Genomic DNA, 27,361 nt, shown 5'->3' with positions numbered 1-27,361 from the left:
GGTTAGTCCACAGCTTCTTGGACGTTTCATTTTTGGCGTTCGGGGACCGATCATGGCATTCCTTTCACAGACACCTACTGTACACACCTTCACACACGCTTTCTACACGGTGTGTTTGTTCAGGTGGCGTCTCTCGACCCGTTGGGTTTTATGGCTCTCTGTTTCGATAGGATTCACAAGTTTATTAAACACTGAAAGAGCCATACAGTACCTTCAAGATGTCTCTTTTAGAATGAACTCTCGTAATAGAATGGATGGAGAGCTAGCCCAGTGAGAATCTGCTCATCGTACGCATGACTATATTTAGCAGGCAAAAAAATGTGCCTCCCTACATTTTCAAAACTCAGCTTTGTTGTCAACTTTAATTAGAGTTGAATTAGTCGTTTGTGTTATCATTTATCGTGTAATCATAGCACAATTGCACATCAGGGCTACCACATGGGATTTTAATGGGCATTGAGTAACTTTCACTGCTTTTAATGAAAAGTATACGTTACTATAGATAGCCTATATGGGGGCTTTGTGGTCCAGACTTAGCAAAGGTTCCTCTACTCCCATGTAGATGAAGCCAAAGCGTTTGAGTGGTGCCACTGCCAAAGAGCACAGAGAAATGGGTGGTCCGGAAACAGCTCGGAGATCCAGTGAAACTTAACAAGCGTGTTGCTTTGGATGTTAAAATGAAGTGTAATAGTAATATTAATGTAGCAAGTATCACAACACAGCAGAGGAATGTAAACTGCAGCACAGGGACATGGCTGGATGGTCAACAGCTGTAGACGAATGCTTTTATGTCCTCGTTGTCATAATATCGTAATGTCCTCCTATGGTTTGCTAGATTCTTGTTTTGCTATATTTTCTAAAGACTGGCAATGAGTGTTGTTAGTTGTTTTAAAAATGAGGGTTGCTAATACTTTTTTATTCAATTCAATTATGCAATTCATTCCATTCATGATGTAACGGTTTTCTAGTGGTGATGAAGGAGAGTCGGACCAAACTGCAGCGTGTTGATTGCGATCCATGTTTAATACAACAAAGAAACACGAACTTACAAAAAACAATAAACGAAACCAAAACAGCCTATCTGGTGCAAACTAACCGAGAGTACACATAGGACACTAAGGACAATCACCCACGACAAACTCAAAGAATATGGCTGCCTAAATATGGTTCCCAATCAGAGACAACGATAAGCACCTGCCTCTGATTGAGAACCACTCCAGACAGCCATAGACTTTGCTAGATAACCCACTAAGCTACAATCCCAATACCACCACCAAAACCCCAAGACAAACACACCACAATTACAAAAACCCCATGCCACACCCTGGCCTGACCAAATACATAAAGATAAACACAAAATACTTTGACCAGGGCGTGACACATGAATTCAATTTCTTCATTTTTTTATTCAATGAATTCAAAGTGTGTGCAAGCGGAGTGCAAGCGATGACATGCGTGTGTCAAAATGCAACTTTTTGTGCGATTTCTACATAGTGCACCTTTAATCCTGTACAGTACTGTTTGCACTTTGCAATTGCTCCTCATGGTCATTAACAGATTGAAAGCAGGTCACTTTGTAACAGTATGAGATTAAGAGATTTAATTGTTAGACAGTGTTACAGTATGTGACGCCCTGTATATCTGTTGCTAACTCTGTGTGTGTGTGCGTGTGCGTGTGTGTGCACGCGCGCATGTGTTCCCACGACAGAGTTGAACTTCCTGTGGGCTGCCCACCAGGTCCACCACAGCTCAGAGTACTACAACCTTTCCACAGCCCTCAGACAATCCCTCACACAGCAGTTCTCATCATGGGTAAGAGCCCTACTTAACCACTGGAACAAATATGCTATTTTATTCTATTGTATTGTGAACAACATACTTTTGTGTGATGCTGGAGATGGCAAAATTTGATAAAGAAAATCAGGTTTTATTGTCACACACCGGATAGATGCAGTGAAATGTGTTGTTTTACAGGGTCAGCCATAGTGAAAATTAGGGTTAAGTGCCTTGCTCAAGGACACACCGACCGATTTTTCACCTTGACGACTCGGGTATTCGAACCAGCGACCTTTCGGTTACTGGCCCAGCGCTCTAAACGCTGGGCTGCCTGCCGCATTAGAAATGCAGATAAGTCCAACATTTGCTCCTTCACCACAATGAATGCCGTGTTATGCACGAAGTATGGTATACTGTTCTTTATCCATAGTCATTGAGTACGTTTACATGTACACTAATAATTTGATATTAAACTGATTAACTGATTATGTCAGTAGGCTGAGTTTGACATGACTCTGCTTGCCTTAATCGGCGTACGGTAATAAGTATACGCAATCTTTTGAATTATTAGGACATGTAAACACCTTAATCGTAGTTCTAGTGGTGTATTTGATATGCGCATGTGCTAGCACCAGCCAAGCGTGCCTCCCTCTTTAGAGCGAGTGAAGTTTATTCAGAACAACTGAAAGTATGCATCTTTGAAGTAGTTTCACATACAAACTTTATATGTCCGAAGTCAGAATCAAATAGGCTTCTCAAAAATAACATTGTCGCTGCGGTAGAATGTTTATTTTGATTGGTGATTTCGGATGTGTCCATGTAAACAGGATTATTAGGGAAATAGTTTTTCTTGCAAAGCATCTAAACGATTAAATGGAACTATTATATTAATCTGACTATCCACAATGATCATCTTTTTGTGTCCTTTTAATGATATTCATTGTGTCTGTCCCCAGGTGTTCTATCTCCCCATGGCGTTGGCTGTACCACCCTCTGTGTTTGCTGTTCACATCCAATTCAACCTGCTCTACCAGTTCTGGATCCACACTGAGGTAGATGCAGCCCACAGTACCACCCAGTCTCAGGTTACCATTATCTCTCCTCATTTCAGCCCGCTTGCTTATTTTCATGCCTAGTGAATGCTATTTAATGATGATTATTCAGGTAGTCAATATTCTACAAGATTCATTATGCATATTTCCCAATTACTGTGATAGTGTAAACTGTAAAATAATTCAGAGATAAAAGCTACTTTGACTGAAAGTTATCTCACTCTAGTCCCTATACTAACTGCTGTTAAGGGGAGCTCAAGTCAAATCTGTGTTTAATTAAAAATAATGACATTTTATTAAATACTCCAAACAGAAGCAAGACCAGTCGTTCTCCTTTAAAGTGATTGGTAGTATCATTTTTACAATCCCCAATCGTTATCGGAATGAATGGAGTTGGAATCACTTCCATCTTTTAGTACACTATTAGTGAAAACAGTCATAAAATCACCATTTTCTGAGGGGTATAATTTATGATTTCTTTATAGACTTTTTTGATGTTGAATAATTTATTGGCACATGATTCCCAGACCTGATCTGGGAATGAAAAAGTTTGAGTGAAGCTGCAAAAAACGTTTTCATTCAAGATGAAACTCTGGCTGTTGCCAGACCACTCATTACATGGAAATAATGAATCATTTAAACATCATTTCCCAGACTGACTGTACGATCAGGGGTAGACTTTAACATCAAAATGTCTGTCAAAGTTGCACCCAAAGAAAAATCAGATTCTTCTGAAATATGTGCCTTATGGCATGATCTGTAATGATTTTCTGTGTGTGAGGGTGTGTGTGTGTGTGTGTGTGTGTGTGTGTGTGTGCGTGTGTGTCTGTCTGCTTAATAGAGTGATTGAACAGCCATACGTGTTTGATTGTGAATGACAGAGATATTGTTTTGGAATGCTTGTGCATGCATTAGTTTGTTTGTCTGGAAGGAAGTGTGTGCGTTCATATTAGCTAGTAGCTACAAGCATGCCTGTATGCATATGTGTGTGTTCAAGTGTATGTAAGAGCATTATCAACAGTGTCAACTCCTTTTTGTCTTGGCACCGCTCTCCATCCTAGTGTTGCTTTTACTTCCATTTTATAAATATTCTTCTCTCCATCTGGGAATTTGGCCACGTCACGATTTCTGTCATTAGACCGAACTCATCAAATAAGAAAATGCGTTAGTCTTATAAAAAAGGGTTCTAGCCAGATACATTTAGTTGCTACTGTATGTTGACCAAAATGCTCAAAAATACCCAAGGAGTGCACTACCAGTTAAAACATACATTTGTGAGAAACATTTTTGTATTATTTTTTGTTTAATGTATGTACATTCTCTGTCTTTCAGGTGATCAGAGATTTGGGACCTCTGGAGTGGGTCCTAAACACCCCCAGTCACCACAGAGTTCACCACGGTAAGAAAGAAAGCCTCTTCTTCTCTCTCAAACACACACATTCTTACCATATTTGACGTGAGCTGATCAGTGCAGTATTGGCGAAAAAAGAAAAATGATGTGTTGCATTTCATTGGCAGGGCGAAATGAATATTGCATTGATAAGAATTACGGGGGAGCTCTGATAATATGGGACAGACTATTCGGTAAGTAAAGGTTCACAGGGTGATTGCTTGTTGTAATATGGCATTGTCATTATAACTACATTCTCTTATTTTGATTGATCAGGTACCTTTGCTCCAGAGGGCAATAAAGTTGTCTACGGTCTCGTACACAAAATAAACACATTTGAGATCTTCCATATTCAGGTTAGTCCCAAGAGAAAATACAAAATACAAGATCATTTTCTTATTTGTTGTGTTTTATTTTGCACACTGTAAGATAAACTACTAGACTATAAAATGCATATACAAGCTATCAAAGAGCAAATTGTCATAGTGTTTAGACTGAGCTGACGCTGCATGCAAACTGTCTGATTGTCCCTGTATTACATCAGTGGAATCAAACCATTTGTAGAGCAGTTACTCTCAATCAGTATATACGAGTAAATGTTACCACTGGGACAGCCATGCTGTAACCATAACATTATTACGCAACCTTAAACAAACCGCCCAGTAGAGGTGAAAGAATCCAATAAAATGAAATACTAGAAGTTGTGTTTGATTATTTTCACTGCCCTTACCGCTGGCAACCTACCGCATGAGCAATGCCTCCCAAATGGAGGGACATTCTCGGCACAGTATTAATTAGCGCACAGATTAGCATTGACAACCATGAATATGTAGTAATATCAGGGCTTTTATAGTAAAACTGCTTATGTTATATAATGTGACTGTAATGTGATGGTATATATTTTATATTTTTCCCTTTAGTTCCATTACTATAAATACTTGTGGAGGAGGTTCAACAGATACAAGAAAATCTTCAATAAATTGGGCGTCCTCTGGAAAGGACCCAGTTGGAAACCTGGCAAACCAAGGCTGGGGGATCACGCAGAGGTGCCTGAGGTACTGCCACGTTCAAAATGAAGTTATGTTTTGTCATTAGAGGGAGAGAGAAAACGAGAGAGCGATAGTGAGAGAGGGTGTGTAAGACGTGTGGAATTATGGAGAGACAGAGAGTGTGAAGAGGGAGTTGAAGACAGTGTTCTAGCAATTTTGGTGTATCTGCATTCTCAAAAGGGACACATTTGACACTTTCATACTTTCATACATTACCTATCACTATGACGTAAAGAAGAGAAAAGGGTCTGTGTGTGTGTGTGTGTGTGTGTGTGTGTGTGTGTGTTACTATAGTGCCAATCAGGAGCCCCAGTGGTTGGCTTTGAAATAGCGCTGATGGTGGCACATATTTAGGCCCTTCACACTTAAAAAAAACTCCACCCCTCGACTTTATGATTAAATTGGCCCCTAAACTCTTGCATGGTGATTCTAAACATGTGGAGGGTGCTGGAATTTGCCTGAAATATCTTGAAAGGCTTGCCATTGTAGGCCTAGACGAGTGCGTTGATATTTTCTAAGGGGAGAGTGAGAGAGAGAGAGTGAGAGAGAGAGAGTCAGGGTCGAATGTGTTGGCTTTTGAGGCTAAGCAGAGCTGTGGGCTGGAACACCTACAAGGGTAGTGAAGTGAAGGAAACTCACTCACCCAAGACCCCTGGAAAACCCCTGCAAGAAACCTGTACCAATTCAACATGTAGTTCTCCACAATTTGGTGTTTTAAACAAAGTTTTAAAGTACATACAGTATAGATGTTCTGTAGTGAATCATTTCAAAGTATCTTATTATGTGCGTAAAGATAAGCCATGTTAAAAAATCACATCATTCAGGAATCATGTTATATTGTCTCATCTTTTGTGTAGCTGTATTAAATTGCTGTTTTAATATTTTTTTGATTATGTCATTGATAGGTTACTGGAGAAGAGCTGCCATTCAATCCCAGTTGGCCTCTGGCTCTGAAAGTCTATGTCTGCATACATGGTCTAATGTTGTTGGGTGTTTACCAGGATCTGTTTGAGTCAAGGCTGGTATGTATTGTCAATCCCAAGAGTTTTTTGAAATGTGTTTTACCTTTATTTAACTAGGCAAGTCAGTTAAGAACAAATTCTTATTTTACAATGACGGCCTAGGAACAGTGGGTTAACTGCCTTGTTCAGGGGCAGAATGACAGATTTGTACCTTGTCAGCTCGGGGATTTGATCTTGCAACCTTTCGGTTTCTAGTCCAACACTCTAACCACAAGGCTACGCTGCCGCACCAAGTTACCAGTCATAGATAATCAACTGGGATTGAAAACACATGGGCTCTATCTTATTTTAGCCATTTTAAATAATGTCATTTTCATTTTCTCAGAAGGAAAGAAGTTACAAACATTCTGTTTATTTTAGCTTATGACATTCTTCATTGGGTTGTTTTTCTACAGTATTTACCCAGAAAAATAGTGACTCGGCTACCATCAAGTCAGAATGACTCACTGTCAGTCCTCTTTAAAATAACCTTTGTCTATTATTTTCCACTCTCAGAGCCAAAATCCCCCCCCCCCTCTTTAAAAAAAAATTCAAGTCAGGTTCCTCAGTAGTTATCTTTGGACTGCTTTTTTCCCCAGGCATAGTTTTGGTTAGCCAAAATGTGCTGTCCCACCCAGCCCTTCAAACTGAGACAAAATGGCCTGTCTTCATGTGATTCCTACCTCCATGGTGTTCCCTTAGTTGTGGTCCTCCCTCCATATAGGCCCACAATCAAAGAGTTCCCTCCTCTTATTGGCCACCAGCGCATGAAACAGCAGCATAGCAGCTGGTGGTCTAACAGTGAACACAAACGCCTTAATTGCCAAGTCAACCATTTCCCAACCATTTCCCAACCTAAATAGCCTTTAGGATGCTGTAATCAGAATTTCCAGGGAAAATAACAAAGTTAGGACCTTGGCCTGGCAATAACTCATGTCCATGTATGTATGTATACCTCCCTGTTCACTAGGCACTAGGAACGTATTTACCGTGACTATTGATGATGCAGTGTAGCACAATTTATGGTCTTAGTGTAAATTCAAAGATATTAAAAAATTTAAAACAAATGAACTTAGCCTTCCGGCGCTGACAGAGATGGCCGCCTCGCTTCGCGTTCCTAGGAAACTATGCAGTTTTTTGTTTTTTTTACATGTTATTTCTTACATTGGTACCCCAGGTCATCTTAGGTTTCATTACATACAGTCGAGAAGAACTACTGAATATAAGAGCAGCGTCAACTCACCATCAGTACGACCAAGAATATGACTTTTGCGAAGTGGATCCTGTGTTCTGCCTTTCACCCAGGACAACGGAATGGATCCCAGCCGGCGACCCAAAAAACGACTTCGTAAAAGGGGGAAACGAAGCGGTCTTCTGGTCAGACTCCGGAGACGGGCACATCGTGCACCACTCCCTAGCATACTTCTCGCCAATGTCCAGTCTCTTGACAACAAGGTTGATGAAATCCGAGCAAGGGTAGCATTCCAGAGGGACATCAGAGACTGTAACGTTCTTTGCTTCACGGAAACATGGCTCACTGGAGAGACGCTATCGGAGTCGGTGCAGCCAGCTGGTTTCTCCACGCATCGCGCCGACAGAAACAAATATCTTTCTGGTAAGAAGAGGGGCGGGGGCGTATGCTTCATGGTTAACGAGACGTGGTGTGGTTACAACAACATACAGGAACTCAAGTCCTTCTGTTCACCTGATTTAGAATTCCTCACAATCAAATGTCACCTCCACCCTACCTGACACCCTAGACCCACTCCAATTTGCTTACCGCCCAAATAGGTCCACAGACGATGCAATCTCAACCACACTGCACACTGCCCTAACCCATCTGGACAAGAAGAATACCTATGTGAGAATGCTGTTCATCGACTACAGCTCAGCATTTAACACCATAGTGCCCTCCAAGCTTGTCATCAAGCTCGAGACCCTGGGTCTCGACCCCGCCCTGTGCAACTGGGTACTGGACTTCCTGACGGGCCGCCCCCAGGTGGTGAGGGTAGGCAACAACATCTCCACCCCACTGATCCTCAACACTGGAGCCCCACAAGGGTGCGTTCTGAGCCCTCTCCTGTACTCCCTGTTCACCCACGACTGCGTGGCCATGCACACCTCCAACTCAATCATCAAGTTTGCGGATGACACAACAGTGGTAGGCTTGATTACCAACAACGACGAGACGGCCTACAGGGAGGAGGTGAGGGCCCTCGGAGTGTGGTGTCAGGAAAATAACCTCACACTCAACGTCAACAAAACTAAGGAGATGATTGTGGACTTCAGGAAAGAGCAGAGGGAACACCCCCCTATCCACATCGATGGAACAGTAGTGGAGAGGGTAGTAAGTTTTAAGTTCCTCGGCGTACACATCACAGACAAACTGAATTGGTCCACCCACACAGACAGCAGCGTGAAGAAGGCGCAGCAGCGCCTCTTCAACCTCAGGAGGCTGAAGAAATTCGGCTTGTCACCAAAAGCACTCACAAACTTCTACAGATGCACAATCGAGAGCATCCTGTCGGGCTGTATCACCGCCTGGTACGGCAACTGCTCCGCCCACAACCGTAAGGCTCTCCAGAGGTTAGTGAGGTCTGCACAACACATCACCGGGGGCAAACTACCTGCCCTCCAGGACACCTACACCACCCGATGTCACAGGAAGGCCATAAACATCAACAAGGACAACAACCACCCGAGCCACTGCCTGTTCACCCCGCTATCATCCAGAAGGCGAGGTCAGTACAGGTGCATCAAAGCTGGGACTGAGAGACTGAAAAACAGCTTCTATCTCAAGGCCATCAGACTGTTAAACAGCCACCACTAACATTGAGTGGCTGCTGCCAACACACTGACTCAACTCCAGCCACTTTAATAATGGGAATTGATGGGAAATTATGTAAAATATATCACTAGTCACTTTAAACAATGCTACCTAATATAATGTTTACATACCCTACATTATTCATCTCATATGTATACGCATATACTGTACTCTATATCATCTACTGCATCTTTATGTAATACATGTATCAATAGCCACTTTAACTATGCCACTTTATTTACATACTCATCTCATATGTATATACTGTACTCAATACCATCTACTGTATCTTGCCTATGCCGCTCTGTACCATCACTCATTCATATATCTTTATGTACATATTCTTTATCCCCTTACACTTGTGTCTATAAGGTAGTAGTTTTGGAATTGTTAGCTAGATTACTTGTTGGTTATTACTGCATTGTCGGAACTAGAAACACAAGCATTTCGCTACACTCGCATTAACATCTGCTAACCATGTGTATGTGAAAAATACATTTGATTTGATTCGATTTGATTTAATTACACCATGGGTATAGATGCACAGCCCTCGTGTCGCTACAAGATGCATGGCCCTTGTGTCGCTACAAGATGCACGGCCCTCATGTCGCTACAAGATGCACGGCCCTCGTGTCGCTACAAGATGCACGGCCCTCGTGTCGCTACAAGATGCACGGCCCTCGTGTCGCTACAAGTTGATTTCAGGTTGGGTAAATGTACGATGAGAACAGACAGGTAAATTGACCAAGTCGAAAAGCTAATTCCTCAACTCAGAATCCAACCAATCTCTTGTCCTGAAAATAATAATGGTAGTGATGATAACCATAATAATAATGAGTTCATCTCCGGGTCTCTGGGGATAGAAAGAAAAAATATAGAAAGAATAACATTATCAGTCCAGTGCTGGAGTCACTGAAGCACCAACAGATGGTGAATTTCATTTATTTTCACTCAGTGTTATCGTTGAAATATGATATGGGACAAAATCAAAAATGTGCGCACTGAGCCGGCATTAAAATCCAATCATTTAAGTTGTGTCTAGGGTCCATTCCCCCAGGGTAGAGATAGCCAAAGTAAAGATCATGTAACCTCACTGACCTGCTTTGTCTCCTGGGTAACAGTACCAGTGGGTACAAGACAGCATAATAACCTAATAAAATGTAATAAATAAATCAAATACAATGACCAAATAATACAATGCTGAATAGATTGGTAATTAGCTTACAATAACTGTGTAGTTACTGTATTACTGCCAATTTAGACCTCGCCTTAAGCGTTACTGATTCTAGTGATGGTTAAGTTTACTGTGTGTCTTTGGAATCCATGTAATGGAAATGTTTTAGTATAGTTGATTCATAACCTCTTATTTGCCCCAATTGAATACATACAGTAGCGCCCCGCCTATACTTTCCCACGTGTGGGTTAGGGGAATATGGGGTATAACGATTATAGGGCCTGTACCATATAAACATGAAGAAATACTACTTTATTGCTTCCTGTTGATATGTTGATGCCATATATGGCCTGTTGGGAATGTACATTGTTGTGTATGCACTGCATGGAAGGAGACCAGTGAGGCTTGCATGTCAGGGCCTCTGGGTGGAGTGTTGAAGATCCAACCCCTGCTCTGGCAGACCAATCGAGTCCCTTAGGAGAGGCTAGTCTTACAGCTGTCTTTTAGGTTAGGCCATGCATTTTCGCCACTGATGTATCCATCCACAGGTTGGGGTTGTGTGCGAACAAAACGCAAACAGCTCACCAAGGTCAATGTCAATGTGTACAGTATAAGACTAGTGTTCTTCATAGTGTTTGCTTTGGCTTGATGTGTAGCGGTACTGAGAGCTATGCACCGCAACGTCTTTCCACTCTGGTCAAGTCCCTTAGCGGGACTCAACAGACATGGTCAGAGGTAATATCCCTATTATATTGAGCGTGAGAAAGGGAAAGGGGATACCTAGTCAGTTACACAACTTTAATGACTTCAACCGAAACGTGTCTTCCGCATTCCACCCAAACCTTCTGAATCAGAGAGGTGCTGGGGCTGCTTTAATTGTGTGAGTCACAGTTACTGGCAAGACTCTACACTACATTGTGTAGAGGACCTAGATGTAATATAAATGCTTACTGTGTATAGATGTGTAGTTTGGGCTATTAAAAGGGACATGGCTCATGACTTCACTCGTAGTCAAATCTCCTGTGCCCATAATTCACCATACAGATGCAGGATCTTAATTTGATCCAGTTTGCATCAACAGAAAAAGAATCCTACAGCAAGAGGAAACGTGAATTATTATGTTGATTATAATTTATGGACATTTTTGTAGGGGTTGATACATTTTTTTGTAAGGGAAAATCAAGTCTGAAATTTCAACGAGAAAAGACAAACATCAGAAGCCTTTTTAAACCTGAAATACACTTTTAAGTTTTATATATCCCGCATTGCAAGTTCTCCTGCCACAGGGTTTTCAAATTAAGATCCCACATCTGTACTTGATGTTTATTGTATTTTTCCCATAACTTTTTCTCATGATAAGCATTATTTGTGTGTTTATGTTATAGATGCTATCCCAGCTGACTGTTCTGATGATGACTGGCTACATTCTACTCAGTCTGACCTCCATTGGCTTCATCATTGACCAACGGTACTGTACTGTCACATATCACTGTTACTGTACTGCTATCCATCACTGTAAATAGCTTGGAATTTGCACACACAGATTGGTCCACTTCAAGGTTATGTGGGCCAACCCAATTTAAGTCTAACAATTTAGAAAATTGACAGGGAAAACACTTCAATAATGACTGATCAATAGATTCTCTCATATCTATTGGATTTCAAAACCATGACTGAATTGACTTGAATCAAATGAGTCGAAATGCCACTTCAACCAGTTCCTTATTGGCGGTTGTTCCCTATGCAGGCCAACGGCACCCATGTTGGAGTTGCTGCGCTGTGTTCTGATGATGATGCTGCTGCGATATGGCTACATGACTGCACCAGCACCACAGTTTGTGCCCATTGAGGTAGGAGACTGACCATGCTGCTACTACAAACCATTTTTAGAAACCCCTTTTGGAGAATGATACGATGTGCTAATCTATCATTTATGCCCTCGTCTGAGGGCATAGAGGTATGATAACGGTATCCTACTGTAATGGAAAGCTAGAGATATAAGTAGGCATTTATCCACACCATTTCATTGTCCCAAACATTTTACTAGAAAATACAGACATACTGTATGTGACAAGGAGACCGAAACATACTTTCAGAGGTAACAATTAGTGTAATACAACCCTATTAACCAATCAATAAGAATGTTGTTTTTAACGACGACCATGTCAAAGAGTGTCAGAAAGTAGTGCAACTAGCAGAATGCCCTCCAGGTGATGGAGGGATGCGTGGGGCGTGGTGTGTGGGGGGAGTTGCCACTTTGATGATGAGCGGAGTCGACAGCCAGTCTTTAGGGGCCATTAGGCCTAGTTAGAGCATTGGCCCTTCCTGTAGCCAGCCATGCTCTGTGGATGAAGCTGCACTGTGTTTAGGTGTAACAGTAGGCCAATACAGTAGTGTGTGTCCCTGTATGTGTCCAGTGTGCCTCATTGTGTGTGTGCGTGTGTGTGTGTGTGTGAGAGAGAGAGACTATGTGTGTGTGTGAACCGTCACTGGCCCCACATTTACCTCCGATGTATGACACTTGCGGTGGAGTTCTAGATCATGGCTGACCTTTCATTACTGGCCACTCTCTCTCTCTCTCTCACTCTCTCTCTCTCACACTCTCTCACTCTCTCACACTCTCTCACACTCTCTCACACTCTCACACCCTCTCTCACTCTCACTCCCTTGTTCCCTGCCATCCCAGGCAGTGCGAACTGCAACACTTCTGGAACCAATTAGTCTAGTCTGCCGCTAACCAAAGCTGGCTGATGAGATTCGCACGTGAGCACTGCGGCTGAATCGCTACTTTTATTGCGTGACTCCACATCTGCACACTCAGGTGTTCAAAAAGGAGACTGGAGTTTTTTCCCCAGACCCATTTTTTTTTCAAGATGATAAAAACAAATAAAAAAAGTTGAAAAACATTCTCATTGTGACTTATTCACTACATGCTACATGGCAGTACTTTCTCCATGACATCTTTGTTTTATGTACTCTGTCTGTGAATGAGTCATTAGGTCCTATTCGATGTCTCAGTATTTCAGTTGGAGCGTAATAAATGTCGCCTATACAAGTGGTGCCCATTGAAAAGCGTTATGATGTTCATGAAACGTTTCCTGACTTTGTACCTCGTTCCCCATTACTACAAGTGAGGCAGCAAAGAAACCGAGGTACGGTAATGATATATTGTCCTGACGTGTGAGGTGAACGGCCAACTCAGTTGCTGGCGGGAGGCGTTTTGAAGTCGCGGCGATCAATTAACGCTGGGGACTGAAAGTAATCACTCATTCGATTCCACTATTAAAAAAGAACTACAAAAAAATAGGTTGAGTTGAAGCACTTAAAGCCCACTGGCGTGATATACAGCACCCTTAAAGCTCACTGTGGTATTTATAGTGGCTCTGGAGATTTCCCTTGTAAAGCTGCAGGCTTGACCTGTAAACCAAGGCTGGGGTACCTCTCACCCTCCCTTCCCCACCCACACCCACTGTCTGAGTGGCACACATGGAGCCAGGCTGTATTAGGTAGAATGGTGGTGTGTGGGCGGGCGTAAAGTGTGTGTGTGTGAGAGAGAATATATATGTGTGTGTGTGTGTGTGTGTGTGTGTGTGTGTGTGTGTGTGTGTGTGTGTGTGTGTGTGTGTGTGTGTGTGTGTGTGTGTGTGTATATACACTACTGTTCAAAAGTTTGGGGTCACTTAGAAATGTCCTTGTTTTTGAAAGAAAAGCAAAAAAAATGTGTCAATTAAAATAACATCAAATTGATCAGAAATACTGTGTAGACATTGTTAATGTTGTAAATGACTATTGTGGCTGGAAACGGCAGATTTGTTAATGGAATATCTACATAGGCGTACAGAGGCCCATTGTCAGCAACCATCACTTCTGTGTTCCAATGGCACGTTGTGTTAGCTAATCCAAGTTTATCATTTTAAAAGGCTTAATTGATCATTAGAAAACCCTTTTGCAATTATGTTAGCACAGCTGAAAACTGTTGTTCTGATTAAAGAAGCAATAAAACTGGCCTTCTTTGGCCTTTATAATAAAAGCTGAAATACATCATTCTCTCTACTCTTATCCTGACATTTCACATTCTTAAAATAAAGTGGTGATCCTAACTGACCTAAGGCAGGGCATTTGTACTAGGATTAAATGTCAGGAATTGTGAAAACATAGTTTAAATGTATTTCGCTGAGGTGTATGTAAACTTCCGACTTCAACTGTATTTATATTTTTATTTACTGTTTGTGTTTGTGTGTGTATATAAATGTGTGTGTGAGAGAGAGAATATATATATGTGTGTGTGTGTTTATATGTATGTATGTGTGTGTGTGTGTTTGTGTGTGTGTGTGTGTGTATGCGTGTGCCTGCAAGCTTGCGTGTGTGTGTATGTGCGTGTGTATGCCCGGTGAGGTACACCGTATGTGTGTGTGTTTGTGCGTACATGTATCCGTGTGTGGTTATGATTAGGGGCTGAGCATTGAGACTTGGGAGGACTGGCCTGTAATGATGTAACATGTGTTTTTTAGGCTCATGGTCTGTCTGCCTGAAGGCCTGAAGGTGTAAGGGAATGTGCTGTAGAGCCAGGTTGGACTCACAGTCATTAAGGAGCTACTCTCCCAACAGGTTAACCCCCTGACTAGTGAAGTCATAGCAATTTAAGAGAGCTAATAAAAATACACCTGTCCTCCCGTGGACCAGTGCATTGGAGAAGGAACCTCTGATGGGCTCTTCTCAGCCCTGCTGTGAGAATGATGAGTCACTTTGTATTCAAAATGAGTCACTCACTGCACTATCAATGAGAAAAAGGTTGTTGTCTGTAGTCGGATTCAGTATCATGAGCAGGCTACTTTGCCAATGAGGGTCTGTTTGCAGTTGGCACTTTTCGCTGTGAGCAGGGCTCATATAACAGTATATAACTGAATCCACAAGTATGCCAGAAATCGTCATAACTTATTCATTCATCATATTTGATCTCCTCCTCTATTTTGTGTAACACTTATTTCGATTTTCTCAATATTTTTGAGGGGGGGATTTTTTTCTCCATTGAGTCAGAACAATATTATCAAGTTCACGTGAACACCAAAGCTCACCTCAGCTTATGGCAGCTCTTATCTAGCCCAACACCTGACCCATCTACAAAAACAACATGTCCCATAAACCCATAGTTCCACCCATTGTTGACACCCCAACCCTGAATGAAAAGATAAGACAGCAATCAGTGAAAATCCACTGTTATCTGAGAGATCTGTTTCCACTAGCTAATTTTCAGGTGTGAGAGGTTAGCATTAGAGCCCTTTGAGAGAGAATGCCTGGTAGCAGAAACACACTGAAACGCCTGAGGTTAAGGGATCATTTGGGGCTATGGAAAGTCTGAGAGAATGACATCATCTGAATGCTCCCAGGGATGGAAAACAAATCTCCTCTTTGGCAAAAATGAAGGGATTTGAAAGAAGTGTGGGCTAATAGTGTTTTCTCCAAGTAAACAGTCCAAACTACTGCCTGTGTGAAATAGTATCCGTCAATGTGCTGGGGTTCACGTCACTCAACAGTAAGAAATGGTTTATATGTGTTGTCAAGGCTCATGCCAGGTAAGGCCATGGAAATCTAAATAGATTGCTTGTTTTTTGTGGTAATTCCTGCAAGCCATTTCTGAGTAGGAGTGCTGATCTAAGGATCAGGCGCCCCGTCCATATAATATTATTAATTATGAGCTAAAGGCAAAACTGATCCTAGATCAGCACTCTTGCTCTAAGACACTTTATGAATAATGACTTGATATCCTCAAAAACCAAAGCACACCATAATGGTTGTCTTAGGAGTTTAAATAATTAATTGACCCTTAATCGTAAATGATTCATCAATGAAATACAAAACCATTACCAATAATATACAACATGACTAGATGTCAAATTTACAATCCAAGGAAACACTTATGTACTTATGTACTTACAGACTCATACGCCATTTATCCTTGAAATCCAGCTGTTGTCTCATTGGTCCAAATTCCATGCCGCAACAACAACAACAACGCTCTCAAAACAAGTTCTGTATGTATTAGTCACAATATAATAAACTGAAGCCATAGATACAGACAGACACTGGGGATAGAAAAAAATGTGCTGTTTAGAACCTAAAAGGTTTCTTCGGCTGTCCCCATAGGAGAACCCTTTAAAGAACCCTTTTTGGTTTCAGGTTGAATCCTATTTGGTTCCGGGTAGAACCCTTTCCCCAGAGGGTTTTTACATGGAACCCAGAATAGCTCTACCTGGAACTAAAAAGGGTTCTCCTGTGGGGATAGCCGAAGACCCTTTTGGAACCCTTTTTTCTAAGTGTAGAGATCCTTGCTCACAGTGAATCATATAATGCAAGGCAATCTTTGTTGCAGGGGAGCTTATCCCTCCCAAAAAGAAACAGAAACACAGACATGCACACATGCAAACACACGCACACCCACAAACACACATACTCACTTTCTAATCTAACCAATGTAATAACATGTACAGTGAGCTCCAACAATATTGGGACAGTGACAATTTTTGAAATTATTTTGACTCTGTACTCCAGCACTTTGGAATTGAGAATGTTAGAGATGCACAGATATCATACCCCGAAGACATGCTAACCTCTCACCATTACAATAACAGAGGAGGTCAGCATTTTATATCACACTCACAAGACATGCTAACCTCTCACCATTACAATAACAGGGGAGGTTTGCATTTTATATCACACTCCCAAGACATGCTAACCTCTCACCATTACAATAACAGGGGAGGTTAGCATTTCTGGGGGTATATTTGTCCATCTGTAACTTTCTCCTTATGTTGTTCTTGGGAATTCGTCACAGATGTTTTGTCATTTACTCATGAGGAGGTAGATGAGGAAAAATAGGATGACGAGGAGTAAAGGAGGACCACAAACCTCTACGCTAATCTGTCATGCTATTCCAACCCCAGTACTAAATCAAATCAAATGTTATTTGTCACATGAGCCGAATAGAACAGGTGTAGACCTTACAGTGAAATGTTTACTTACAAGTTCTTAACCAACTATGCAGTTTTAAGAAAAATAAGTGTAAGGTAAAAAATAGATAAGTAAGAAATAGTCTGCGTAGCCATTTGATTCAGGAGTCTTATGGCTTGGGGGTAGAAGCTGTTAAGAAGCCTTTTGGACCTAGACTTGGCGTTCCGGTACCGCTTGCCATGCGGTAGCAGAGAGAACAGTCTATGACTAGGGTGGCTGGAGTCTTTGACAATTTTTAGGGCCTTGCTCTGACACTGCCTGGTATAGAGGTCCTGGATGGCAGGAATCTTGGCCCCAGTGATGTACTGGGCCATACGCACTACCTTCTGTAGTGCCTTGCGGTCGGAGGCCGAGCAGTTGCCATACCAGACAGTAATGCAACCAGTGGTGCAGCTGTAGAACTTTCTGAGGACCCATGCCAAATATGTTCAGTCTCCTGAGGGGGAATAGGCTTTGTCGTTCCCTCTTCAAGACTGTCTTGGTGTGTTAGGACCATGCTAGATTGTTGGTGATATGGACACCAAGCAACCTGCTCCATTACAGTCCCATTGATGAGAATGGGGACTTGCTCGGTCCTCCTTTTCCTGTAGTCCACAATCATCTCCTTTGTCTTGATCACGTTGAGGGAGAGGTTGTTATCATGGCACAACACGGCCAGGTCTATGACCTCCTCCCTATAGGCTGTCTCATCGTTGTCGGTTGTTGTGTCTGTGACTATCATTAATGTGATGACATACTATTTTATCAAATTGATACCTAACATATAATTGATTATGTGATTTAATTAAATCATGCAACAATTAACTCATTAATAACCTGGGGCACCACGAGAAGTTTATTTAAGGAGTTCCGTCTTCCGAATGAACTCTTAGAGATCTAAAAAATCTCTTACATTTCAGTCATCAATCAGTCATGAATTATTCTTTACCTTCTATCAGTCTCATCTGAACTTCGTAAAATTCTTGGTTATCTGCACGAACCCTAGTTTCCATAATGAATCAGCAATATACAAATTGTCTTAACTATTTATTTACTAACTAAATAATCACGGAAATACATCACAAACAAACAGTAAATATTGGTTACTAACAATGACAGAAAAGTCCCTAGTGGGCTAAACCGGTATGACGGCTTGGTAGTCAAAGGAAAGGGGTGGGGACTGAGAGAGCGGGAAAGACAAAATGGATTCACTACACACAGTCTATAATTATATTCATTGAAATGCTAATCCTTTGCACGTGAACGTCCGCTCATTCGAGAATAATTGCAATGTGTATATATATTTACGATATTTTTCTAGCTCCAGACTAGTAATTATACGTCTAAGATTTGCTCGTATTCTGTAGTGATCGATAGTCTCAGAGTTGAACCATTTCCAGCCGTGTAGCCAATGCTCCACGTGGTATGGTCTTGTCCTTTGGTAGAGTTGTAGTGCCAACTATTTAAACATGTTGTGTCAGCTGCATGTTTTCTAGTCTGATGTGAATTTCTGATCCTCCTCCCAGGGCACGTCATGATACGGTGATCAGGCCTACCACTGTTGTGTCGTCGGCAAACTTAATGATGGTGTTGGAGTCCTGCCTGGCTATGCAGTCATGGGTGAACAGGGAGTACAGGAGTGGACTGAGCATGCACCCCTGAGGGGCCCCCGTGTTGAGGGTCAGCATGACAAATGTGTTGTTACCTACCCTTACCACTGAAAATGTCAGTGAAGACACTTGCCAGTTGGTCAGCGCATGCTCGGAGTGGTAATCCGTCTGGCCCTGTGGCCTAGTGAATGTTGACCTGTTTAAAGGTCTTACTCACATCAGCTACGGAGAGCATGATCACACAGTCGTCCGGAACAGCTGATGCTCTCTTGCGTGCTTCAGTGTTGCTTGCCAGTAATTTAGCTTGTCTGGTAGGCTTGTGTCACTGGGCAGCTCACGGCTGTGCTTCCCTTTGTAGTCTGTAATAGTGTGCTAGCCCTACCACATCCGACGAGCATCGGAGCCGGTGTAGTACGATTCAATCTTAGTCCTGTATTGATGCTTTGCGTTTTTTTAGGTTCGTCTGAGGGCATAGCAGGATTTCTTATAAGCATCCGGGTTAGAGTTCCGCTCCTTGAAAGCGGCAGCTCTTCCCTATAGCTCAGTGGGGATGTTGCTGTAATCCATGGCTTCTGGTTGGGGTATGTACATACGGTCACTGTGGAGATGACGTCATCGATTTTATTGATGAAGCCAGTGACTGATGTGGTATACTCCTCAATGCCACTGGAAGAATTGTAACCTTTATTGTAACCTAAAATTGTAATCTACAAATTCCTATTTACAATGACGGCCTACCCCGGCCAAACCCTAACTCAGACGACGCTGGGCCAATTGTGCGCCGCCCTATGGGACTCCCAATCACGGCCAGTTGTGATACAACCTGGAATCGAACCAGGTTCTGTAATGATGCCTCTAGCATTCTAGAATCCCGGAACATATGCCAGTGTGTGCTGGTAAAACAGTCCTGTAGCTTAGCATCTGCGTCATCTGACCTCTTCTTTATTGACCGAGTCACTGGTGATTCCTGCTTTATTTTTTGCTTGTAAGCAGGAATCAGGAGGATAGAGTTATGGTCAGATTTGCCAAATGTAGGGCGGGGGAGAGCTTTGTATGTACGCATCTCTGTGTGTGGAGTAAAGGTGGTCTAGAGTTATTTTTCCTCTGGTTGCACATTTAACATGCTGATAGAAATGAGGTAAAACGGATTTAAGTTTCCATGCATTAAAGTCCCCGGCCACTACTAGCCACTAGCCAGGATGGTTGAATGTGATCATGCTTCAGGTTCCTACAGTACAATACGCTAACAGAGTAGAGGATGAGAGGGAGGAGAAGACAGAGGTGGAGGTGGAGCGAAAGAAGGGAAGGAGGGTAGGGAAGGATTGTTCTCTCTCTCTCTTACAAGCCCCTGGGGTTCCATCCTTCTTCGCCCTTCTCTGTGGAATCCCATTAAACTGATTTACAGAACGTCCGCTGAGACTCTAGTTCTAGGGCTTTGCCTTGGCCTGATTGCTCCATCAAAGCACACCGGGCTTGATTTTGCAAGGCAGAAGTCTCCCCCTCTTTCCCTCTCTCTCTTTCTCGCTCCTTTGTTTTTTCATCCCTTGTTTCTGGACCCGCTCCCGTTGCGCCGCGGCTGCCAACTTTCCGCCTGCGCTCTCCGGAGTGGGCCGCCTCAACGCTGGAGCCACCCAGAGCATTATGGGTATTAGTAAGATCGAGACTTTCATGGCTGAGGCTTACAATGTGTATCCCAAATGGCATCCTATTCCCTATAAAGTGCACTACTTTTGACCAGAGCCCTATGGCCTTATGCTCAAAAGTAGTGCACTATAAAGGAAACAGGGTGCCATTAGAGACATGACCCTAAACCTCCATGGCTGAGGCTTTAGAATGTGCCAAGCCTATGGCTTTTGCAGTAATGACAGTGTAATAGTGTGTAGACACACAGCCAGGAGGTCAGGATGGTGAATTATCCTTCACTTTCGCTGACCCCAGAACAGTAGAAAGGGGAAAGGCCTCATGGACCAAATAGGTTTGTAGTGTCCTTGGATCTGTCCTCTGACATCCTTGGAGAAAATAGTGCTGATAAGAGTGGAAAGAGTAGACTGAGACACTGAAGGAGTCCATTTGTGACTTAATCATGACTATTTTGCTACATTACTACTGCACAAGCTATATGTGTGTTACGTGGGTGTCTGCGCATGCGTACATACATGCATTTGTGTGTGTGTGTCCGTTTATCTGTGTTTCTGTATGTGTGTGTTGGAGAGTGTTTCCCATGGCTCTTGTACAGTTGTTAAGCACCAGACAGAGTAGCCTCTCTGGAGAGACATTAACCTGCTCAGCATCTCTCTGTTGACTGGGTTCAAAGACAGGAGTCAAGTGTGTCTGCTTATAGTGAAGAGGGAGGAACTAGACCCAGCAGGAGAGGAGCATGTGTGTGTTTGCTACATATATGTCCATGTGCCTACCTTCGAGCATGTGTGTGTATTTGAGTGCATGTACAGTACATTCGGGAATGTATTCAGACCCCTTGAGTTTTTCAAAAAAAATGTAAGTTACAGTCTTATCCTAAAATAGACTAAATCGTTTTTCCCCCCATCAATCTACACACAATACCCCGTAATGACAAAGCAAAAACAGTTTTTTAAAAACATTTTAGCAAATTTAATAAAAAATGTAAACTGAAACATCACGTTTACATAACTATTCAGACCATTTACTAAATACTTTGTTGAAGCACCTTTGACAGCGATTACAGCCTTGAGTCTTCTTTGGTATGATGCTACAAGCTTGGCACACCTGTACAGTATTGGTTACCCAGACTATTTGCACCCCCCCCTTTAGTACTCTTCCCCAGATCTGTGCCTTGACAAAATCCTGTCTCGGAGCTCTACAGACAATTCCTTCAACCTCATGGCTTGGTTTTTGCTCTGACATGCACTGTCAACAATGGGACCTTATATAGACAGGCGTGTGCCTTTCCAAATCATGGCCAATCAATCTAATTTACCACAGGTGGACTCAAATCAAGTTGTAGAAACTTCTCAAGGATGATCAATGGAAACAGGATGCATCTGAGCTCAATTTCGAGTCTCAAGGCTAAAGGTCTGAATATTTATGTAAATAAAGTATTTCTCTTTTTTATATTTAATGCATTTATGCTTTGTCATTGTGGGGTATTGTGTGTAGATTGATAAGGGAAAAAATGTGTTTTAATACATTTAAGAATAAGGCTGTAATGTAAAAAAATGTGGAAAAAGTCAAGGGGTCTGAGTACCTTCTGAATGCACTGCATGCATGCATGCATACAAACCTACACCTGCGTGTGTGTGCACTCATGTGTATCCCTGCCTGCGAATGAGGGAGTATGTGTTTGTGTCTAAGAATTTCCTAGCCCTGTTATGCAGATGTTTGAGTATTGCATCTCTCTCTCTCTCCCTCCCTCTCTCTCCTAATGTGTACTGTAGGCAGGCAGGCTAGCCATATGGACGGGAGGGGAGCTCTGGAAACATCCCATTACAAGTCATATATCACACTCCTGACAGCACCCATTTTGCGCTGTTTTCATTTCAATCATGAGTGCAGCTGCATGGGAGAACTCAGGGCGCCACCATGTTAACCCCCTACTGCCCAGGACTGCCACAGGTACCCCAATGTAGGGAGGTTGGGAGTCAAAGGTATGAGAGGAAAGGCTACCCTCTCACCTGGTGGCAGCTTTCTTGACTATTCAATATATCACTTTATTTATCACATGATGGCCGAATAGTCAATGCAGTCTCGACATTACTGTAGAAGTGTATCCTCCTTGGTCAGAAACATATCTTGATTTGGACCCAAGAAAACAGAAACTACTCAGAAATTAAGATCTACCACATGCATTTCTATTTGTCCTGCTCTGAGCCCATTTGTTTGACTCATTGGTGCTCTAACGAACTACCCTCTCTTGAAATCAAAACAAAGTGAGTGAGAGTGGATTTGTTGAGATTCCTACTTGGTGAACCAGTGTTCTCTGTTCGTAGTGCTTATTTGCAGACGATCAAACCCCCGCTTCCGCATGTAATCTATCCCACATGCAGTATTTTCCCAGAGAAGTCTATTAAAATGTAGCTTAGTACGGCCAACAGAGAGATGGGAGTAGAACCAATACTGTACTCCCGGTCGATCCAACAGACAGCTCGGCCTGTTATGTGATTTGTGGGGTACTCCTGAGGCCTTGCTTCACTTTCGATCCCAATCCATCTCCGGGATGGGTACAGCTCACATCACAACGTCATGTCTCTGTAAAGTGCTGCAGTGTAAAAAGGTATGTCCGCCCTAGACGTTGAGGCTTTGGTCTCAGGCCCAGGTTGCCTCCCTCTCCTTTTCTCTTTTCTTCAACCCCCCCTCTTCCTTCCTTCCTTCCCTCCCTCCCTCCGTCCTCTCCTTCCCTCCCTCCCTCCCTCCTTCCTCTCCTTCCCTCCCTCCGTCCTCTCCTTCCCTCAGTGGGGAACCTGTTGCCAGGACAGGTAGTGAGGGGCGGAAAAGCGGGGGGGACATTCCAGGCCCTGTTGTGCTCTCTCATTCCCTCCCACTCTCCCTCTCGGAGGAAAACAGCTGTGGCGTCCAGAGGAAACGCTGCTTTTTTCCCATCAGGCCGTTGCCTGTGATGGACAGGGGCCTGGTTTGGCTTGCTCTGCGAGGTAGGATGCAGTTTATGGGCCAGATCACAGAGTGAAAGGGGGTCGGGGGAGGAGGGACAGGCGCCACAGGACAGCTTTTGGCAGAATGTTCTGGCATATTCCCCCGTGGCGTTCGGCTTCTTGACCCCAACATGAGAGCATCATGGGAGATGATTTTGCCCTACTCCTTAACCTTTGCCGTTCCTTATATGTCCCGTGCTAATATGTCTGGCTCACAGTTCTTCTGTGTCTTCTTTCAATCATGTATTAAGTGAAAGCTGTGTTATTATTCTCCTTTATCAATTGTGGGGCAGATATAATATCGATCGATCCTTCCTTACTATCCTATGTATCTAGATCTGTCAGTCTGACCATCATGTCCAGTGTACATGAATGAATGCATACAATGGTACACCAAAAATGAGGGTAAGAGAATGAAGCAAATAAAATCTACTTTGAAGCAATCCAGAGTATTTTGGAAACAATACGTTTAAAAAATGAATGTTTGTTTGGGGTAAGTGCTCACAAACAGCATCTAGTCCCAACAAGATGTAGGTGTAAAAGGAGTCAGTCAGTACTCACAGACACCTAATAAAGTAAAGAACACATTGGCCTAACGCCTCTCTCTCTCTCTCTCTCCCTCTCGCTCTTTCTGTAGGCCTTTGTCTCCATCTCCCTGCTGTACTGGGGCCTGCAGACATTCAGCCAATTGATTGCAGTCAAGAAGAAGACAACATGAGATTGTCAGGTCCCATTGGCTTACTGTACCTGGCTCCATCAAATGTTTGAAGGACTTTAGCCATGACTTTAGGTAGCCACACTTTCCCACATATAAACCAACATACAAGCTTCTATGAATCAAATAATATATATAATGTGCATGTCTTGCCTCATAATAATATTTGTTAATGTTTTTAATCGGACAAGCATAGTGTGTATGAATGGCCATAGGCACTATACCTTTATGGCCATGCTTAGTGTTTCTACGTTTCTTATGGAAGGTAGCTTTTCTGATTTTGTTCAAATTGTACTGTTATATGGTGCTATTCAGTGATTGATTGATGACAATCAATGTAATACATTCCTGTTTAGTGAGCCATTGAGAATATTATGAATGACTTTTAAAACTGTCTTCACCTACACCTTTACCTGTACAACAAATACCTCCTAAAACTGCAGGGTAACTTTTCCTAGGATCCCTTTTTTCATGAAATGTAATACTTCTTAACTCTATATTTTTCAGTTCCATTTTTGACTAAACAGTTTTCTGTTACCAGTCTCACTCATCATTTTAGCTGGTCTGTAGGCCAGCAGTACAGCATGCTCGACTAAATTAGACAAGTTTCAGAAAAAAACAATGTATTAGATATTCATGTATTTTTTATAACTAAAACTGTGATTAATTCGTATTAGGGTATCTAAATAAGTAACACAATAGAAGCATTCTCTACTTCACTAGCATGGGCTGGAAAATAGTTTCAGGATTCTGCACCAGGTGGCACTATTGTTGCCTTAAGACTGCGTTCATTTTATAGATAAGGTTGCCCCTAGATTCTGATCTTGGGCCAGCTTTGTATTTCCCCAAATAATAGTTAAGGTATGGATTGGAGGAGGAAGATCTGTACCTGGTGTTGCCTAATACAGGTAACTGACAAAATAATAGAAACGTTTGAGTAAACAAGGGATTCAAAGTATATTGAAAACAGGTACTTCCACACAGGTATGGTTCCTGAGTTAATTAAGCAATTAACATCCCATCATGCTTAGGGTCTTGTATAAAAAAAGCTGGGCTGCCCATTATTTTGGCTTCCATGCCCATGCCCCCATAGGATGACAATGCCCCCATCCACAGGGCAAGAGTGGTCACTGGAGCGGTTGTGGGGGCGATACCAGAGAGAGTGTTTTCCACCACCACCGACAAAACACCAAATGATGGAATTTCTCATGGAAGAATGGTGTCGCATCCTTCCAAAAGAGTTCCAGAATATATGCCAAGGTGCATTGAAGGTGTTCTGGCTCGTGGTGGCCCAACGCCCTATTAAGGCACTTCATGTTGGTGTTTCCTTTACTTTGATAGTTACCTGTACATCACACTGTGGGCAGCTGGCCTGGTCATAGAATAAAAACGGGGAAAAAACTGTAGGTAGCCTACCCAATAGAAGCCTAGTCGAACTGCAGAAACACGTGAGTAGACTCGTAGGCCTACAGTACATATCTCTGGTGCCTGTTATTCAATGTCCAATGAGCTGTTCACTTAGGTCTGATACCTACAGGCTCATAGACAGTTTCTACCTACAAGCCATCAGACTGCTGAACACTTGAACTGGACTGGCCACCTGCTCTGATTCTCCTCACCTTAGCACACGTACACCCACACAGACATACACTTTTGTGTACGAAACATTTAGAAAACACCTGCTGCTTCGATGGCATAGACTGACCAGGTCAATCCAGGTGAAAGCTATGATCCCTTATTGATGTCACTTGTTAAATCCACTTCAATCAGTTTCGATAAGGGGAGGCAATAGGTTCAAGAAAGATATTTTAGCCTTGAGACAGTTGAGACCTGGATTGTGTATGTGAGCCATTCAGAGGGTGAATGGGCAAGACAAAATATGTAAGTGCCTTTGAATAGGCTATGGTAGTAGGTGCCAAAAACTGCAACGCTGCTGGGGTTTTCATGCTCAACAGTTTCCCGTATGTATCAAGAATGGTCCACCACCCGAAGGACATCCAGCCAACTTGACACAACTGTGGGAAGCCTTGGAGTCAACATGGATCAGCATCCCTGTCAAACACTTTTGAGACCTTGTGGGTTGGGGTGGAGGAGGGGTGGGGGCAATTCAATATTACGAAGGTGTTCCTAATGTTTGGTACAGTATATTCAGTGTACATATATCCACACAGACACACATATACATTCATCCTATACACACATCACAACCGCTGCTACCAGACTCTTACTATGACTGCTGAATACTGCACAATTTAAACACTTTCCCCCCTTCTCCAAAACACCTGGAAATATTGGACTATACATTGTGCCTTCCTGTATTGTACTTGTGCAAAAAAAAAAAAAAATTCTACTGAGCCATTTACTTTATGTACATATTCTTAGATTTTATTATTTCTTATTGTTGCGTTGTTGCGTTCATATCCCATACATACGACTAATGACACTTGAAACAATGTCTCTGGTTGGTAAAGAAGTGTATCAGAGCCACTAGAATCAGCAGCTGAGCCCTGGTCCCCTGATGCTACTGTTTGTTCTGTTGTTGTTGTGTGAAAACACTGTGAATTATTCCAAAACATACAGGATAGTAAACCGTCAGATGGCTTCTGTCTCACATATTCACTCAGCACTGTTTGATATTGCACGGTCGCTTTTCAAAATGCCAGTATGTTACACAGCATATGCCAAATAAAGCTAAATAAAAGATGTGTTCAACTCAGTCAGTAGTATTTACTACAGGTTGTTTTGGTGTAGGAAAGGATATTACATGCACTGTTATTTGGAGATACACAGTAAATAGGATTTTGCCTCTTACCTGGAAGGTAGGCTAGGCCTAGCCTAAGATGTACAGTGTATGCAAAGCCTACTTCCTTTTTACCTCCAAGGACTTTATTTGTTATGTAAATACATTTTGCCCTGTGTTTTGGTTGGTCATGTTACTTGACCTGGATTTTAACCTTCATTTTAAGTATTTTCCAGAAATGATCATTACACAGAAAATGTCAGCAAAAGTCATAGGATGGTGTTGGACCATCTGATCCAGGTCATGTGACATGATCAACCAAAACACAGGGCCCTTGACTTATATTCAGAGGTAAACTGTCTCTGGCGAGCCAAAACAGCCAAATACTACATCTAAATGTGAATTGATTCTCATT

General features: G+C 42.5%; 1 protein-coding gene across 2 annotated transcripts in view; it reads left to right on the top strand.

Moving 5' to 3' along the window:
- LOC112230866 (alkylglycerol monooxygenase) overlaps nucleotides 1–24,743 on the top strand; it is a 35,706-nt gene extending 10,963 nt beyond the window's left edge. Inside the window, exons 4-13 of one of the 2 annotated variants that reach the window (XM_024397212.2) lie at nucleotides 1,709–1,812; nucleotides 2,733–2,828; nucleotides 4,161–4,227; nucleotides 4,347–4,412; nucleotides 4,495–4,574; nucleotides 5,139–5,273; nucleotides 6,173–6,289; nucleotides 11,655–11,737; nucleotides 12,017–12,119; nucleotides 24,129–24,743. In XM_024397212.2, the coding sequence (XP_024252980.1) occupies nucleotides 1,709–1,812; nucleotides 2,733–2,828; nucleotides 4,161–4,227; nucleotides 4,347–4,412; nucleotides 4,495–4,574; nucleotides 5,139–5,273; nucleotides 6,173–6,289; nucleotides 11,655–11,737; nucleotides 12,017–12,119; nucleotides 24,129–24,209 (932 nt within the window). In that variant the 3' untranslated portion in view covers nucleotides 24,210–24,743. Of the gene's footprint in view, nucleotides 1–1,708; nucleotides 1,813–2,732; nucleotides 2,862–4,160; nucleotides 4,228–4,346; nucleotides 4,413–4,494; nucleotides 4,575–5,138; nucleotides 5,274–6,172; nucleotides 6,290–11,654; nucleotides 11,738–12,016; nucleotides 12,120–24,128 lie in introns of both variants that reach the window. The other variant, XM_024397203.2, reaches the window with a different exon arrangement.
- Nucleotides 24,744–27,361: the final 2,618 nt, after the last annotated feature.

This window comes from Oncorhynchus tshawytscha, linkage group LG03, assembly GCF_018296145.1.
Source record: "Oncorhynchus tshawytscha isolate Ot180627B linkage group LG03, Otsh_v2.0, whole genome shotgun sequence".
In the NCBI taxonomy this organism is placed as follows: domain Eukaryota; kingdom Metazoa; phylum Chordata; class Actinopteri; order Salmoniformes; family Salmonidae; genus Oncorhynchus; species Oncorhynchus tshawytscha.
This window is presented reverse-complemented; position numbering and strand designations above follow the sequence as displayed.